This window comes from Schistocerca serialis, chromosome 9 (genome assembly GCF_023864345.2).
Source record: "Schistocerca serialis cubense isolate TAMUIC-IGC-003099 chromosome 9, iqSchSeri2.2, whole genome shotgun sequence".
NCBI classification, from domain to species: domain Eukaryota; kingdom Metazoa; phylum Arthropoda; class Insecta; order Orthoptera; family Acrididae; genus Schistocerca; species Schistocerca serialis.
In genome coordinates this window covers 480,102,418-480,117,532 of record NC_064646.1, presented here as the reverse complement: position 1 = coordinate 480,117,532, position 15,115 = coordinate 480,102,418, and the positions used below count along the sequence as shown (strand labels likewise).

General features: G+C 40.5%; 1 protein-coding gene across 1 annotated transcript in view; it reads right to left on the bottom strand.

Moving 5' to 3' along the window:
- Positions 1-7,243: 7,243 nt before the first annotated feature.
- The window catches only part of LOC126418958 (eukaryotic translation initiation factor 4E-like), a 31,000-nt gene continuing 23,128 nt past the window's right edge, over positions 7,244-15,115 (bottom strand). The window contains exon 5 of the mRNA XM_050086002.1: positions 7,244-7,971. Coding sequence (XP_049941959.1) covers positions 7,857-7,971 — 115 coding nt within the window. The 3' untranslated portion in view covers positions 7,244-7,856. The remainder of the gene's footprint in view (positions 7,972-15,115) is intronic.

Genomic DNA, 15,115 nt, shown 5'->3' with positions numbered 1-15,115 from the left:
ACTCACAGTGAAGAAGAACTCCAGAATTTCCTCTCCAGCCTCAACTCCTTTGGTTCCATCAGATTCACCTGGTCCTACTCCAAATCCCAAGCCACTTTCCTTGACGTTGACCTCCATCTGTCCAATGGCCAGCTTCACACGTCCGTCCACATCAAACCCACCAACAAGCAACAGTACCTCCATTATGACAGCTGCCACCCATTCCATATCAAACGGTCCCTTCCCTACAACCTAGGTCTTCATGGCAAACGAATCTGCTCCAGTCCGGAATCCCTGAACCATTACACCAACAACCTGAAAACAGCTTTCGAATCCCGCAACTACCCTCCCGACCTGGTACAGAAGCAAATAACCAGAGCCACTTCCTCATCCCCTCAAACCCAGAACCTCCCACAGAAGAACCACAAAAGTGACCCACTTGTGACAGGATACTTTCCAGGACTGGATCAGACTCTGAATGTGGCTCTCCAGCAGGGATACGATTCCTCAAATCCTGCCCTGAAATGCGATCCATCCTTCATGAAATCCTCCCCACTCCACCAAGAGTGTCTTTCCGCCGTCCACCTAACCTTCGTAACCTCTTAGTTCATCCCTATGAAATCCCCAAACCACTTTCCCTACCCTCTGGCTCCTACCCTTGTAACTGCCCCCGGTGTAAAACCTGTCCCATGCACCCTCCCACCACCACCTGCTCCAGTCCTGTAACCCGGAAGGTGTACACGACCAAAGGCAGAGCCACGTGTGAAAGCACCCACGTGATTTACCAACTGACCTGCCTACACTGTGAAGCTTTCTATGTGGGAATGACCAGCAAAAAACTGTCCATTCGCATGAATGGACACAGGCAGACAGTGTTTGTTGGTAATGAGGATCACCCTGTGGCTAAACATGCCTTGGTGCACGGCCAGCACATCTTGGCACAGTGCTAGACCGTCCGGGTTATCTGGATACTTCCCACTAACACCAACCTGTCAGAACTCCGGAGATGGGAACTTGCCCTTCAGTATATCCTCTCTTCTCGTTATCCGCCAGACCTCAACCTCCGCTAATTTCAAGTTGCCGCCGCTCACACCTCACCTGTCTTTCAACAACATCTTTGCCTCTTTACTTCCGCCTCGACTGACATCTCTGCCCAAACTCTTTGCCTTTACAAATGTCTGCCTGTGTCTGTGCATATGCGAATGGATATGCGTGTGTGTGCGAGTGTGTACCTGTCCTTTTTTCCCCCTAAGTTAAGTCTTTCCGCTCCCGGGATTGGAATGACTCCTTACCCTCTCCCTTAAAACCCACATCCTTTCATCTTTCCCTCTCCTTCCCTCTTTCCTGATGAAGCAACAGTTTGTTGCGAAAGCTTGAATTTTGTGTGTATGTTTGTGTGTCTATCGACCTGCCAGCGCTTTTGTTCGGTAAGTCACCTCATCTTTGTTTTTATATATAATTTTTCGCACGTGGAAAATATATATATATATACAAGCAGACATATTAAAAGGGTATATATATATATATTATATATTCAGAAACCAAAGTAGATAGTCTTTATAGATTCCAATGCATTGAGTATAAAAATTTTAATTGCAGTCTCCTCGCTCAGGGTTACAAGTATGTTAGGACTTAACATTTCTCATATATTGCTACTATAATTGACACGATACATATATTAATTGAACTTCCATAGTTTATTCAGGCTGTTTCTTTGCCTTCTTGTGAGTGGTATCTGCAGCATCTATCTGAAATCAGCCGATATAGCTATAGTCCACTCTCCTGTGTCCCATTGTTCCATGGGAGAAATGTCGCGGTGGTACCACTTACCATGCTCATCACTGAATGCACCATAATTCTCTGAAAACACTTCAAGGTGGGAGTAAGGAAAGTGAATCTTCAGGGTCACATTGCAGCCAATGACCTTAAATGAATGAATGAGTTCGTCTACAAGGTCCTTGTAATTTTCAGCTCTCCTATTAACAGAAGGACAATGTTGTGATGTTGAAAACAATGCCACACATGCAGCTGATCAGTAGTTAGAGTGGATTCCAGGTGGTTCCCCTAACAACTGGCACATCTGTGGACCAATGAACATCCCATTTCAGATTAACTCTGTGCCGAGTTACGGAACGCATAAATATTGAAACGCTGCTTCATTCCTGGGTACAGCCCCAACAAAATCTGTCATGAGACCCTACTTAACGTGCAATGGTGGGAGAACAATTTTATTTGGATTCACTGATAGTTCTCGGCAATAGTTTTTGACCCAGGAACCAGAGCTGTTCGTGTGTGTAGTGGTTCTGTCTTGCACGACCATGTCACTCACACGGGTAGCAGCAGGGGTACTTCTGAGTAACCCCCTTGCAAACCTACCAGCATCACATTGACTTTGATATCTCCACATTCACCCATTTATACCTACTGTAATTAATACAGTTTACAGTGGAGTACAGCATGTGTGACAGGGATAGATGGCCCTTCATTACTACTGTGTAACGGTACCACCCTCAGTCTTTTTTTGAGCCTTCTATAAAACGTCACCATTTGTCTGGTTCATATGTATTGAACAGGTCTTCCAAAAAACTATGAATGTTACTACAGAATCTGTTGTCCCCTTTTGTACTGAAATGACACTCAAGTTTTTTGGCTTCACATTTTGGAAGATCTAAATCCCTAACAGATCACAGAATTCAACTGTGAGATTTTGTGTCATTCTCCAGATGATGATGATGATGATGTTGGTGTAAATGCAGTGTCAGTTTACCTGGCAGGTGATTCTTTTTCAACTGTATGGATCAGTTCAGCATCATTGCTATTGCTGCTTGATGGTGGTACATGTTGGGGAACAGCAACTGTCAATTCTTCACCATAAGCTACATTGACTCCTTTCCCTTTCAACAATTGTGTTGAAAAATCAAACTTATCTCAATTCTAATACTAAATTTTAAAAAAATAACAAAATTCCAAAACATTTTCTTTAGCATTGTTTGAATCTTTGTGCACCAACAGAACACATAAATTTCATTATTTTTAAATAAAAAATATTAAACAATGTTCTCTTGAGCTCTTATAAACTCAAAACAAAAATGAAATATTTGTTACGATAAAAAAAGGGAGGTACCACAGAAAACTAGCAATCTGATGCACAGTTTGCAGTTCACACCAAATAGCAGGCACACCAAACTCCATAGTGTAAAGCAGTGTTGCCAAAGTGTACTGGAAGTGTTGACCCCACTCATGACAGAGGAATCCCTGTCACAATGTAGGTCTCATAATGCCCCACAACTGTGATTGTGAAATGTAAAACACCCTGTTTACTTGTAACCCTCAGCTACGACAGGGTTGCCGCAAGTTTCCCCAAGTGAAATTCCCTCATATTTCCCTGATTTTCAGATGAGTTTTAGCATTTTTCCCCGAGAAATTTTGAGATATCAAGGGTATTTTGAGATATCAAGGGTAAGTCCAGACTTAAGTTGATGATCTGTCTTTGCAGCTACGGTACAAGAAACGATGGTGAAAATGAGGAAATGTCTAAAAATGCTTGCAAGCAGATGGCATTTCCTAATGTGAGCAAAAACCGTCAGTACTAACATCAACATTTTTTATAATGAACTGTTTTTAGATGGAGAAAGGAAGCGAAATGGTATGTGTCTTTCATTAAGACCACTGATGTTATTTTATTTCAACAAAACAGAAACACATTTGTTGACAAAAATACATGTTTCATTGTAGCTGCAAGACAGATTTAAAATACCTTCACTGATTTCAAAAATAGCCTCACAAAAAAGTAGCTCACTTAAAAGGAGTGTATAAGGTGAGGAAGAATTGTATAAACCAACACTGTAGGTGACCATTAATAAAATGTTGGTTCTATTATGTTCGTTATTGTCGGTTATTACTCACTGTGTTATATCTATTACTTTACACGTATTTTTGATTTTTCTTTTGAGAAATATATGAGAACATATAGTATAAATCACTAGTGACTGACACAATTTTCTTCTAATCATCCATACTCTCCAACATATAAACTAGTTTTGAAATGCCAAAATGTACTAGAACAAATAAAATGTCTATAAAATGCCACACTGTACAACATACTTGAGGTGAGAGAGTCACAATTCCTGAAACCCATTGCCCATGGCCTCTGGCCTGCTGAGGAGCACTGCCATCCAGGGTCCATGGATAAACCGTGAAATCTGCTGCATTACACCACACACAAACAGACCCAGCCTGCAGGCAGATTGGTGAGACTAGATCTGATGGGTAGGGCTGCATGTTAGTGGGAACCGAATGGATTCAGATTGGTAGGCCTGATCCATAAACATACCCACAGAAACTGCCTACGGTTTTGGCCCACTGTGGAAAGTCACTTGTGTGGCCAACTATTCTCGAGCCACAGGCAACATGTTGTTGAAATGAGACCACGGTGATCAATCCACGCAAGAGATAATTTGTTCAAATACTCTGAGAATCAATAATAATGAGGCTAGGTAGCTACTTACCATAAATGTGATTGCTGAGTTGCAGACAGGCACATAAAAAAGACGATCACACTCCCACAACTACATTTTCAGCCATAGCTTTTGTCATAAAATGAGAGCGCACACACGCACACACACGCGCGCGCACACACACACACACACACACACACACACACACACACACACACACACACACACACACACACACACACACACACACAGTCAGTCAGACAGACAACTCGTGCACACATGACTGCCGTCTCTGACCGCTACATCTACAGTCTTTGAGAATCAGATCCAAACAAACCACTCCTCATGCCGCTCTGCCTCTCGTCGGTAGCTGCTAGGCAAGCGGCAAGAAGTGTTGGCAGCACTGACTGCAGGTTGAGGGGAATGGTAGGAAGGAGAGAAGGAGCAGTAATGAGGGAGAAGGGAAGCGGAGCATGTACTCGGCTGCATCCAGCAAGAGATGATGTTCGACACCTCAGTAAACAAACCATTTCATCTACTGAGACAAAAACAAGATTTTTTCAGTGTTTTTTTCTCAAATCCTTTGATGTGTTTGAAATTCCCTGATTACCAGAATCTGTGGCAACCCTGCAGAACACAATGTTAATCTCAATATTTGTGTTGAGTGCATCTAAATCAATCAAGTACAGCTACTTTTGTTTCTGTAAAAACTATATAGTGACAACTGTGGACCAGTGTAATCTATGTTGAGTTGGTGGAATTGCACAGCAACAATATACCACCATATGACAGAGTATTTAGATGACACAGACACTTCCAGTGTGGTCAAACAAGTCCGTAAGAAGAAAAGTGAAGCATTAGCCAACCTCCTCATGACGAAACGGGAATCACAAGAAAAGTGGAGGCACCAGTATTCAAAGATCAGTATATAGCAATTGAGATGATAGTGGAAAGAGTGAAAATCAGTTTTCAGCATGTAGCACGGCATTCTGAATACGCAGACATTTTGCAGCTGTGTCGAGCCAATATAGACGACTTCTTCAGTATAAGTGGGAAATGCAGAGTGTTTCCTGGGACTGCCGTCATGTGACAGTGACAGATTATGCTGATAAGGAGCAATCTGTCACAGGAGTATTCGGTCAGGAAATGGTGACCCGTCAGAGGTTGACGACAATGACCACAAAGTGGCTGGGGTCACCACTTAACAAATGCCAATGGCTAAAACGGCAATGACCAATATGCAACCTAGCTAAAATGATGTCCTCGTGACAAGAGGGCCAAAATGAGGGTGGCCGAGCTGCTGAGAGAAGTTCAATTCCCCAGAGCTTGTTCCTGTAAAGTAAAAACCGGTGGTGGCGATGCCAAAGTGACGCCACTTGCTGACAGACAACAACAAGGAGATCATCCGAAGGGATGGAAGAGCAAGTGAACTGAGGTAGGAGGGCTGCAGACTTGGTAGCTGCGTCAGCAGCTTCACTTCACATCAGAACAAAGAGACCAGGAACCCACATGAACACCACATTGGCTCCTTCAACAGCAAGCAAATAGAAGCAAATGGACCCGCTGAACTGAGAGATGGATTGTGTACAACATACAAGACGCTCTGAAGGTCACAGAGAGAATCAAAGCATATGACACAATCAAAAAGCCTGTATTGCCGGATGTACTGGGTGGCCTGATAAGAGTGCGAGAGATCTACTGTAAATACTGAGCAGTGTTCTGGAATCAGACACCAAAAATGGTCGGTCTTAGGGCCATCAGTGTACAAGAAGGTGCTGTCACTCAGTTGTGAGCGAAGGTTGAGAAACTTACTGCGCAGATTGAACCCAAATTGTTTTCTTTGGAAGCAAATGAAGTACAAGAAGAACACAGGGTGCCGGACAAAGCCAAGGTGGTGAAGGGTTCACACCCATCAGGACCATGACAGGTAGCATGACGTGAAGCTGCTGAAGCAGGAGCCGAAAGCAAACTCCACGATGTAACAGAGAAGAGGGACATGCCTCATACTGGCAGTCAAGGGAGTCATCGAAATAGGAGACTTAGCATGTGCGACTAGGCATGACAGACAAACAGCATTTGTATCTGCTGAGGAGAACATCACACTGGTATGACCGGTAGTTTGACAAATTCGCACAGAGACTCTCAACCGGGCTATTGTAAAAGGCGGCAGTGGCCAAACAGATTCCACAATAATGGATTGTATTAAGATGGTGTAATGTGGACAGATGTGCAGAAAAACAAACAAAACACCCATAGTCTACTTTTAAACAGACAAAAGTTTGGAACAAATGGGGGCAGATGGTCTGACCCGCTCCCCAGGAAATACCGTTTAGAATGCGTAGGACACCGAGATACTGGAAAAAGCATGCAGTCACATAAGAGACATGTGGGAGGACCAAGAAAGTTTTCTATCAAGCATGAGCCCCAGAAATTTCGTAGCTTCGGTGAATAGAAGAGCAACAGGCCTAAGACAGCGGAAGGAACTGATGGCGTCGCCAGAAATTCAAACAAATGGTTTCATCAGTGGAAAAGCAAAAGCCATTGTTGATAATCCACAAGTATTGACAGAGTGCAAACTTTAACTAGGGAAGGAAATCTGTATGCCCATTTCAAATAAACCATTCCAGCTTTTCCCTTACGGAAATTAGTGAAACCACAGCAAACCCAATTTTGGATGGCTGAACAGCGATTTGATCCCTGGTCTTCCCAAATGAGTCCAGTGTGTCAATCACTGCACCATTTCATACAGTGGGAACGCAAGAAGCAGAGTATTTCAGGAAAAGGCAATTAGAGAGCAAAACTTCATGAAAAATGTAAAGTGAATTTATTATATTTATAAACATGTTAAAATCAAGCACACTGTTCACAGAGATTTCTTTATAACAAAGGATATTTCTTAACTACAAATAATCTCGTCCACAAACCTTTATATTTCATTTAAACTTCAAAGAAACAAAGTTTATTTTAATTAACACATGACACTCTACGTGGCACGATTAGAAATATATGTATTAAAATCACTTTTACATTTCACATATCTTGTTTTGTTGATAATTACAAATTTCATGTATAAATTTCAGCTTTGTAACTATGTACAATTTTTCCATAGAAAAATGAAAAATCCTTTACAACTGGGTTGAAAAATCAAATGTATCTCAATTCTAATTCGAAATTTAGGAAATGACAAAATTCCAAAACAGTTTCTTCAGCATTGATCGAATCTTCGTGAGCCACCAGAACACACAAATTTTGTTATTTTAAATAAATAAAATTAAACAATGTTCTCTTATAAACTCACCACAAAATCAAATATTAGCTAGAATAAACAAAAAAAAAACCTCAGGCTGCACATGTTCTATTTTCAGCTGTCACAGTCTTGTGTATTCTCACATTTTTGAAAAAACTAAATATGAGAAGATGTTATACAGAATATGTGATCTTTGTTGCTGATCCAGATTTTGCCATTGTATCTTTGTGACTCTGGTAGCTTATTGTAATATTTCGACCAATCTTCAGCCTCTCTTTGAGTTTATGCCTGCAAATAAAAAGTTTTTTTTTTTTTTTTAAGTTGTCTGCACACACAATGTAGCTGTCACCAAATGTATTCAAAGTCTTCAAATTTGGTTTTTGTGCATAAGGCAGACATCCAAGAACTGGAAATGTTAATAGTATGGAACAAATAACAGTTTTCCAAGCATGAATCTATGTTTAGCATGTTTCACAATAGTATATTAGATACAACTGTACACATTTAAGCACTGGACACCTCATTCAATCTATTTTCCCTCGAAGACACTCTATGTGGCACAATTAGAAATACCTAGGCTGCGACCTCCTGGACTTGTGTCACAGGGTTAAGAACTGTACAAGGTCCCCTAAATGGGTCAAGTGTGCATGACACATCAGCAGCTGCTAGTCAGGTAGCTGAGAGTGTGACTGAGACAGACGGGCAGAGAGAGAGAGAGAGAGAGAGAGAGAGAGAGGGAGGGAGAGGGGGGGGGAAGAGGGAGTGTGTATGTGTATGTATATGTGTGTGTGTGTGTGTGTGTGTGTGTGTGTGTGTGTGGGCGCGCGCATGGGGCACACTAGGGGTTTTTTTTTTTTTAAGATTACGCGACTATCCATCCAATCCAGATGACAGCTATAGGAAACCCAGAAGTATAAGTGTAAGACAGAAAGAAATGCATCCCACAATATCAAAATCCTTATGGTGAATTTCCGAAGCATTTGCAATGAAGTGACAAGAGTGTGAAGCGTTCCTGAAAAGTGGTGAAGCTGGCATAATATTAGGTACAGAAAGCTGCTTGAAACCTGAAATTGATATCAGTGAGATTTCTGGGGAAAATTTAAGTATATTTCAAAACGATGGGCAAATGGGAAATGGTAGTTGCATATTTGTCACAGTAGGTAAGAAAATCAAATCCACTGAGATAGAAATCAAAGCTGCATGAGAGATTGATTGAGCCAGACTCAGTTCAAGAATGGGTATAAAATGATAACTGGTGCCTTCTAACGCCCATACGATTCCTCTCCTGATGTAATTGAAAACTTTAGAGAAAACTTCAGTTCATTTTATGTAAGTTCCCTTGTCACACTGTAATCATCGGTGGAGACTGTTATCATCCAACAATCAATTGGGAAAATCATAGTTCCATTAGTGGTGGACACGATAAAACATCCTGTGAAGCATTACTGAATGTCTTCTCTGAAAAGCACCTAGATTGGATAGTTCGGAATTCCATTCATAATGGAATTATATTGGGCTAATGGCAACAAACAGATCTGACCTCTTTGAGGATGTTGAAACTGGTATCAGTGGCCGTGATGTGTGTATGGCAACAATGATTACCAAAAATGAAACCAGATAGAAAATCAGTAGTGTCATATCTCAATGAGGAACTTGAAACTTTCATCGCAAGGTAGCAGCATCTTGAGGAATTATGGCTCAAGTTTAAAAGAAGAAGTGACTATGCACTGGATACATATGTACCCAGTACAACAGTTCATAATGGGAGGGACCCTCCATGGTCTACAGTCACTGTAAAGAAACTTCTAAAGAGACTGAGATCACTGCGTAATAGATGTAAAACAAAGTATAGGGCTATAGATATACAGATGCTGAATGAAACCATTTGGTTGCTAAGAGAGCAATGTGCACAGACTGCAATGCCTACTGTAGAAGAATACTGTCAAATGCTCTTTCATAAAACACAAAGAAATTCTGGTCATATGTAAAAGCTGTTCATGGCACCAAAGTTAGTGTGCAGCCCCTAACAAATGAGACAGGAACTGAAACTGAGGCTAGCAAAGTAAAAGCTGAAACGCTTAACTACGAATTTAACTTCTTGCTTGCACATGTGTTTTAGACTTGTCAATACGCTGCTCTCAACATATGCACTGATACAATATCATGCCGAAAACCATAACATTGGCTTTATATGCATTGTAGGATGGCTGACTGGTACGCAGTGACTTCTTCCTGAAGGGCAGAGAACTCCCTGGATGAAAGCTGACACTTGTATGCACTTGCAGCACTTGTTTCAAATTCAGAAATCCCAAGCATGCACACATGTAAAGCATTCAGATCAGTTCAGAGAGGACAAAGATTCATGGGCACTATTGTCTATGGTCGCGCTTAATTCTATAAAACAGAACTAAAAAACTGATGTGAGATTTTCTTTGTTCCTCCCTCCCTCGGACTTCATCAGACTTTATTGAGATTTTGCCAGACCACCCCCTCCCACCCATTCCGAGCTCACGTAATTAATGGATGGGCCCCTTATGCACCTTTTTTTATAATCTTTCCAGTTATAATGCTCTGGAACAGTGTTCTAGGAAACAGCAACCTAATTAGTGTTATAATTATGTAGTAAACAGAGTTGTGGTCGCATGTAAGTTGTTACTTTTTATTTGTTGGTGACTGGTTTCAGCCTACTACAGAGATCATCATCAGACCTACATTTCTTGGTAGTAGTAGGAATCCCTGACATGGAGCAGGTCCAGCCACACCGGTACTGAGACCACTGCAGGGTCTGCTCCACGTCAGGGATTCTTACCACCACCAAGAAATGTAGTAGACCGAAACCAGTCACCAACAAATAAAAAGTAATAACTTACAGGCGACCACAACTCTGTTTACAACATAATTATTTTCTGTTATAGATGAACCATGAGTAGGGTTGCCAACTTTTTTATTTTTAGGGACAAACAGCTTATGTTATTTGAAGGAGGGATGAATAAAAGTATATTTCTAAAAATGAAGTATTTTCATAATTTATCTACTTAAATGGAATTTTTCTTACTTGTGGCATTAAATATGGGTTTTTGGTTGGTTTTAAAATGTCAATAATTGATGTCTTAATAATTTTGTTTTAAGCATCTATTGTCACTTGTCAGAAGTACTTTGTTACCAGAAATATTTCTTGTAATTCATTAATTTTCTTTGAAAATCTTTGATTAACTATTGTTCCACAATATGACTAATCTTTGCAGATACTGTCTATTACATTGATTTTACCCTTAAGGATCACTTTTTACCTGGTTATATAAAAAGCAAATGTTGGAATGAAAATAACAGTGACACAGGCGATACCAGAGTGCAGTCAACAATCATGATTTAACAAAGAAAAACGATTGAATGTTTCTGCTCAGAGCTTAAATGTTCCAGGCTGCATCGACTATTTGCATTTGGTTGGTCCAACGGACTGGTTTCACTCAAAAGAATAAATGAATAGTTCAACTGATTTATAAAGCTATGAATCTACTGTTTTCATATGACTGACTATTTGGCAGACTTCCATTTGAAGGCATGTTGCATAGCCAGGGCCCATTGTCGGATAGAAGCTCACTAGCTTTGACACAGAGGTTAGGGGTAGGGCTCATTTTGTAAGCTGCTGTTGCCAGTCTGATGTCTGCATGGTGTACTACATCCAACACCCTTTGGTATGACAGTCTTTCTGAACCATAAATGGTACACCCACAGCATAAGTAGGACCATATAAGTGCTATATAAAACTGTTTTAGGTTAAATCAGTGCAATTACAACACTGTTTTGGCTCATTAAAAATGTGACTCATATGATTCAAATGAACACATACCTTTTTATCTGTTGAAAACTTGAAACCATCTTTTGTGCCCAACCTCCTATACTCTGGAAGCATCAACTGTTAATAGACAAGCTGTCCATGCAAGACAGGAGGAGAAGCAGTAAAGAAAGAAAGAAAGAAGTCTATTAAATGTGCCAGTTTGCTGTTTACAAGACTGGAAAGGAAGTAACATTTAAAAGGCTCCCTTCATTTTCATCTACATACAAACTCCACAAGCCATCATACGGACATGGCAGAGGGTACCTTGTATCACTACTAGTCAAGACTTTTCCTGTTCCACTTGCATATGTCCTTTGAGCAACAACGATCTATTGCGTAACAACGATTGAGAGCATGACTTCTATATGGTAATGGAATGTTTCCTCAGCAAGACAAGATTTCAACAACATTGGCAAGCTTTTACAAAAACGCCAGAGATATGAAGCTGGCTGAATGTTGTACTTCCACATCGTATCATATGACTTTCCAATATCAAAGAACACCCCTACAGGCTGTTGTGTATAAAGGGAAACTTCCCGTAGAACTGCCCCTAGAACTGTCAGGTTGTCCAGGTCAAAACAATACTTCTTAAACTCAAATAGAAAGCAGCTATTGGATTTCTTGCTCTCTAACAACCATGCTAGAAGGCAATATACCAACTGTAAAACATGATCTTTCACGACCAGAGATATCACAATTAATAAAACATTCCAGGCCATTATGCTGCAGTTGGATGGATTTCACATTATAAATTCACATCCTAGCTCATTACTGATTTCAGGAAAATTCCATTTATGCATACCCTTGGACAGTGATGTGACGTTATACGCTTTGAATACTCAAGCACAACTCACTGTAATTGGCTCCCATCATCCATTGTTGCTATCAACCCGTGAGGGAAGACTAGTACACACTTTCTTCAGCATTGAATCCAATTGCCATTCAATTTCATGCCCTCCTCCTTCCTTTCAAGAGCTTCTAGTCTCTTCTTGTATAAACTATTTATTGTCCATGTTTCACTTCCATACATGGCTACACTCCATATAAATACTTTCAGAAAGAACTTCCTGACACTTAAATCTATACCCGACATTAACAAATTTCTCTTCTTCATAAATGATATTCTTGCCATTGACAGTCTGCATTTTATATTCTCTCTACTTTGACCATCATTAGTTATTTTGCTGCCCAAATAACAATAGCAAATAGCATCTACTACTATAAGTGTCTCATTTCCTAATCTAATTCCCTCAGCATCACCTGATTTAATTTGACTACATTCCATTATCCTCATTTTGCTTTTGTTGATTTTCATCTTATGTCCTCCTTTCAGGATACTGTCCATTCCGTTCAACTGCTCTTCCACGTCCTTTGCTCTGTGTGCCAAAATTGCAACGTCATCAGCAAATCTCAAAGTTTTTATTTCTTCTCCCTGGACGTGAACTCCTACTCCAAATTTTTCTTTTGTTTCCTTTACTGCTTGCTCAATATACAGATTGAATAACATCGAGAATAGCCTACAACCCTGTCTCACTCCCTTCTCAACCACTGCTTCCCTTTCGTGCCCCTTGACTCTTGTTAACTGCCCTCTGGTTTATGTACAAATTGTAAGTTGCCTTTTCCTCCCTGTATTTTACCCCTGCCACCTTTAGAATTCGAAAGAAAGTATTTCAGTCAATATCGTCTTCATGCAACATGATATCTCTCATCTCATCTTCATCTCCATCCTCTTCCGTTTCAATAATACTGCGCACAAGTACATCGCCCTTGTATAGACCCTCTATATAATCCTTCCATCTTTCTGCTTCCCTTCTTTGTTCAGGACTGGTTTTCCATCTGATCTTTTGATATTCATACAGGTGGTTCTCTTTCCTCCAAAGGACTCTTATTTTCCTGTAGGCGGCATCTATCTTATGCATCGCAATGTATGCTTCTACATCCTTACACTTGTCCTCTAGCCATTCCTGCTTAGCCATTTTGCATTTCTTGCCAATCTCATTTTTCAGGTTATGTATTCCCTTTCGCCTGCTTCATTCATTGCGTTCTTATATTATCTCCTTTCATTGATTAAATTCAAATCTCTTGTGTTACCCACGGATTTCTACTAGCCTTTGTCTTTTTGCCTACTTGGTCCTCTGCTGCCTTCACTATTTCATCTCTCAAAGTTAACCATTCTTCTTCTATATTCCTTTCTCCTGGTCTTGTATATCGTTCCCTAATACTTTCCCTGAAACCCTCTACAACCTCTGGTTCTTTCAGTTTATCCAGGTCCCATCTCCTTAAAATCCTGCCTTTTGCAGTTTCTTCAGTTTTAATCTGCAGTTCGTAACCAATAAATTGTGGTCGGAGTACACATCTGCCCCTGGAAATTTATTACAATCTAAAATCTGTTTCCTAAATCTCCGTCTAACCACTATGTAATCAATCTGAAACCTTCCAGTGTCTCCAGGTCTCTTCCACGTATACAACCTTCTTTCATGATTCTTAAACCAAGTGTTAGCTATGATTAAGTTATGCTCTGTGCAAAATTCTATCAGGCAGATTCCTCTTTCATTCCTTCCCCCCCCCCCAGGCCATATTCACCTACTATTTTTCCTTCTCTTCCTTTTTGTACCATCAAACTTTAGCCATGTTTCCATTTTTTTTACTCATTATTAAACCTGCTCCTGCATTAGCCCTATTTGATTTTGTATTTATATCCCTGTATTCACCGGATGTCCTGGTCCTCCTACCACAGAACTTCATTAACTCCCACTACATCTAACTTTAACCTATCCAATTCCCTTTTTAAATTTTTTAGCTTACCTGCCCAATTAAGGGATCTGACATTCCATGCACCGATCTGTAGAATGCCAGTTTTATTTCTCCTGACGACGACATCCTCCTGATTAGTCCCCGTCCAAAGATCCGAATGGGGGGATTATTTTACCTCCGGAATATTTTACCCAAGAGAATGACATCATCATTTAACAATACGGTAGAGCTGCATGCCCTTGGGAAAAATTACAGATGTAGTTTCCCCTTGCTTTCAGCCATTCGCGGTACCAGCATGGCAAGGCAGTTTTGGTTGATGTTTCAAGACCATATAAGTCAATCATCCAGACTGTTGTCCCTATAACAGATACCCCTTGGTTGTGGTTTACTTACGGTATGATTGGCTATATCGCTGAATCGCTGGGGTACTCAAGCCTCCCCACCATAAGCAAGGTGGAGAAGGATTTTTTTTTGGGGGAGGGGGGGGGGGGGGTGTGTAAATGGTATCTGGCCACAAATCCAAAGATGCACTGTTCAATTCTCAATTGATCCTACAATTTCTTTGTCATTTTGTCATTTATCACTCCTTTCATCTCAATAAATGATTTCTGTACATGAAAAATGTCAGGCTGCTCTGGGGTTTGGAGTCTACTTCGAAAAGACTGTAATATTGTCAAATAAAAAAGATTTGAGACCATGGTTGTTATGTAATACGATCTGCTGATAGTGTACAGCAGCAAACAACCGCCAATTGGTTTTGGTTTATTTTATGAAAAGTATCATTACCAGTTTCAAATTGGTATAATTCATCTCAGACACCTTGCATGCTTTTGTCAAAAT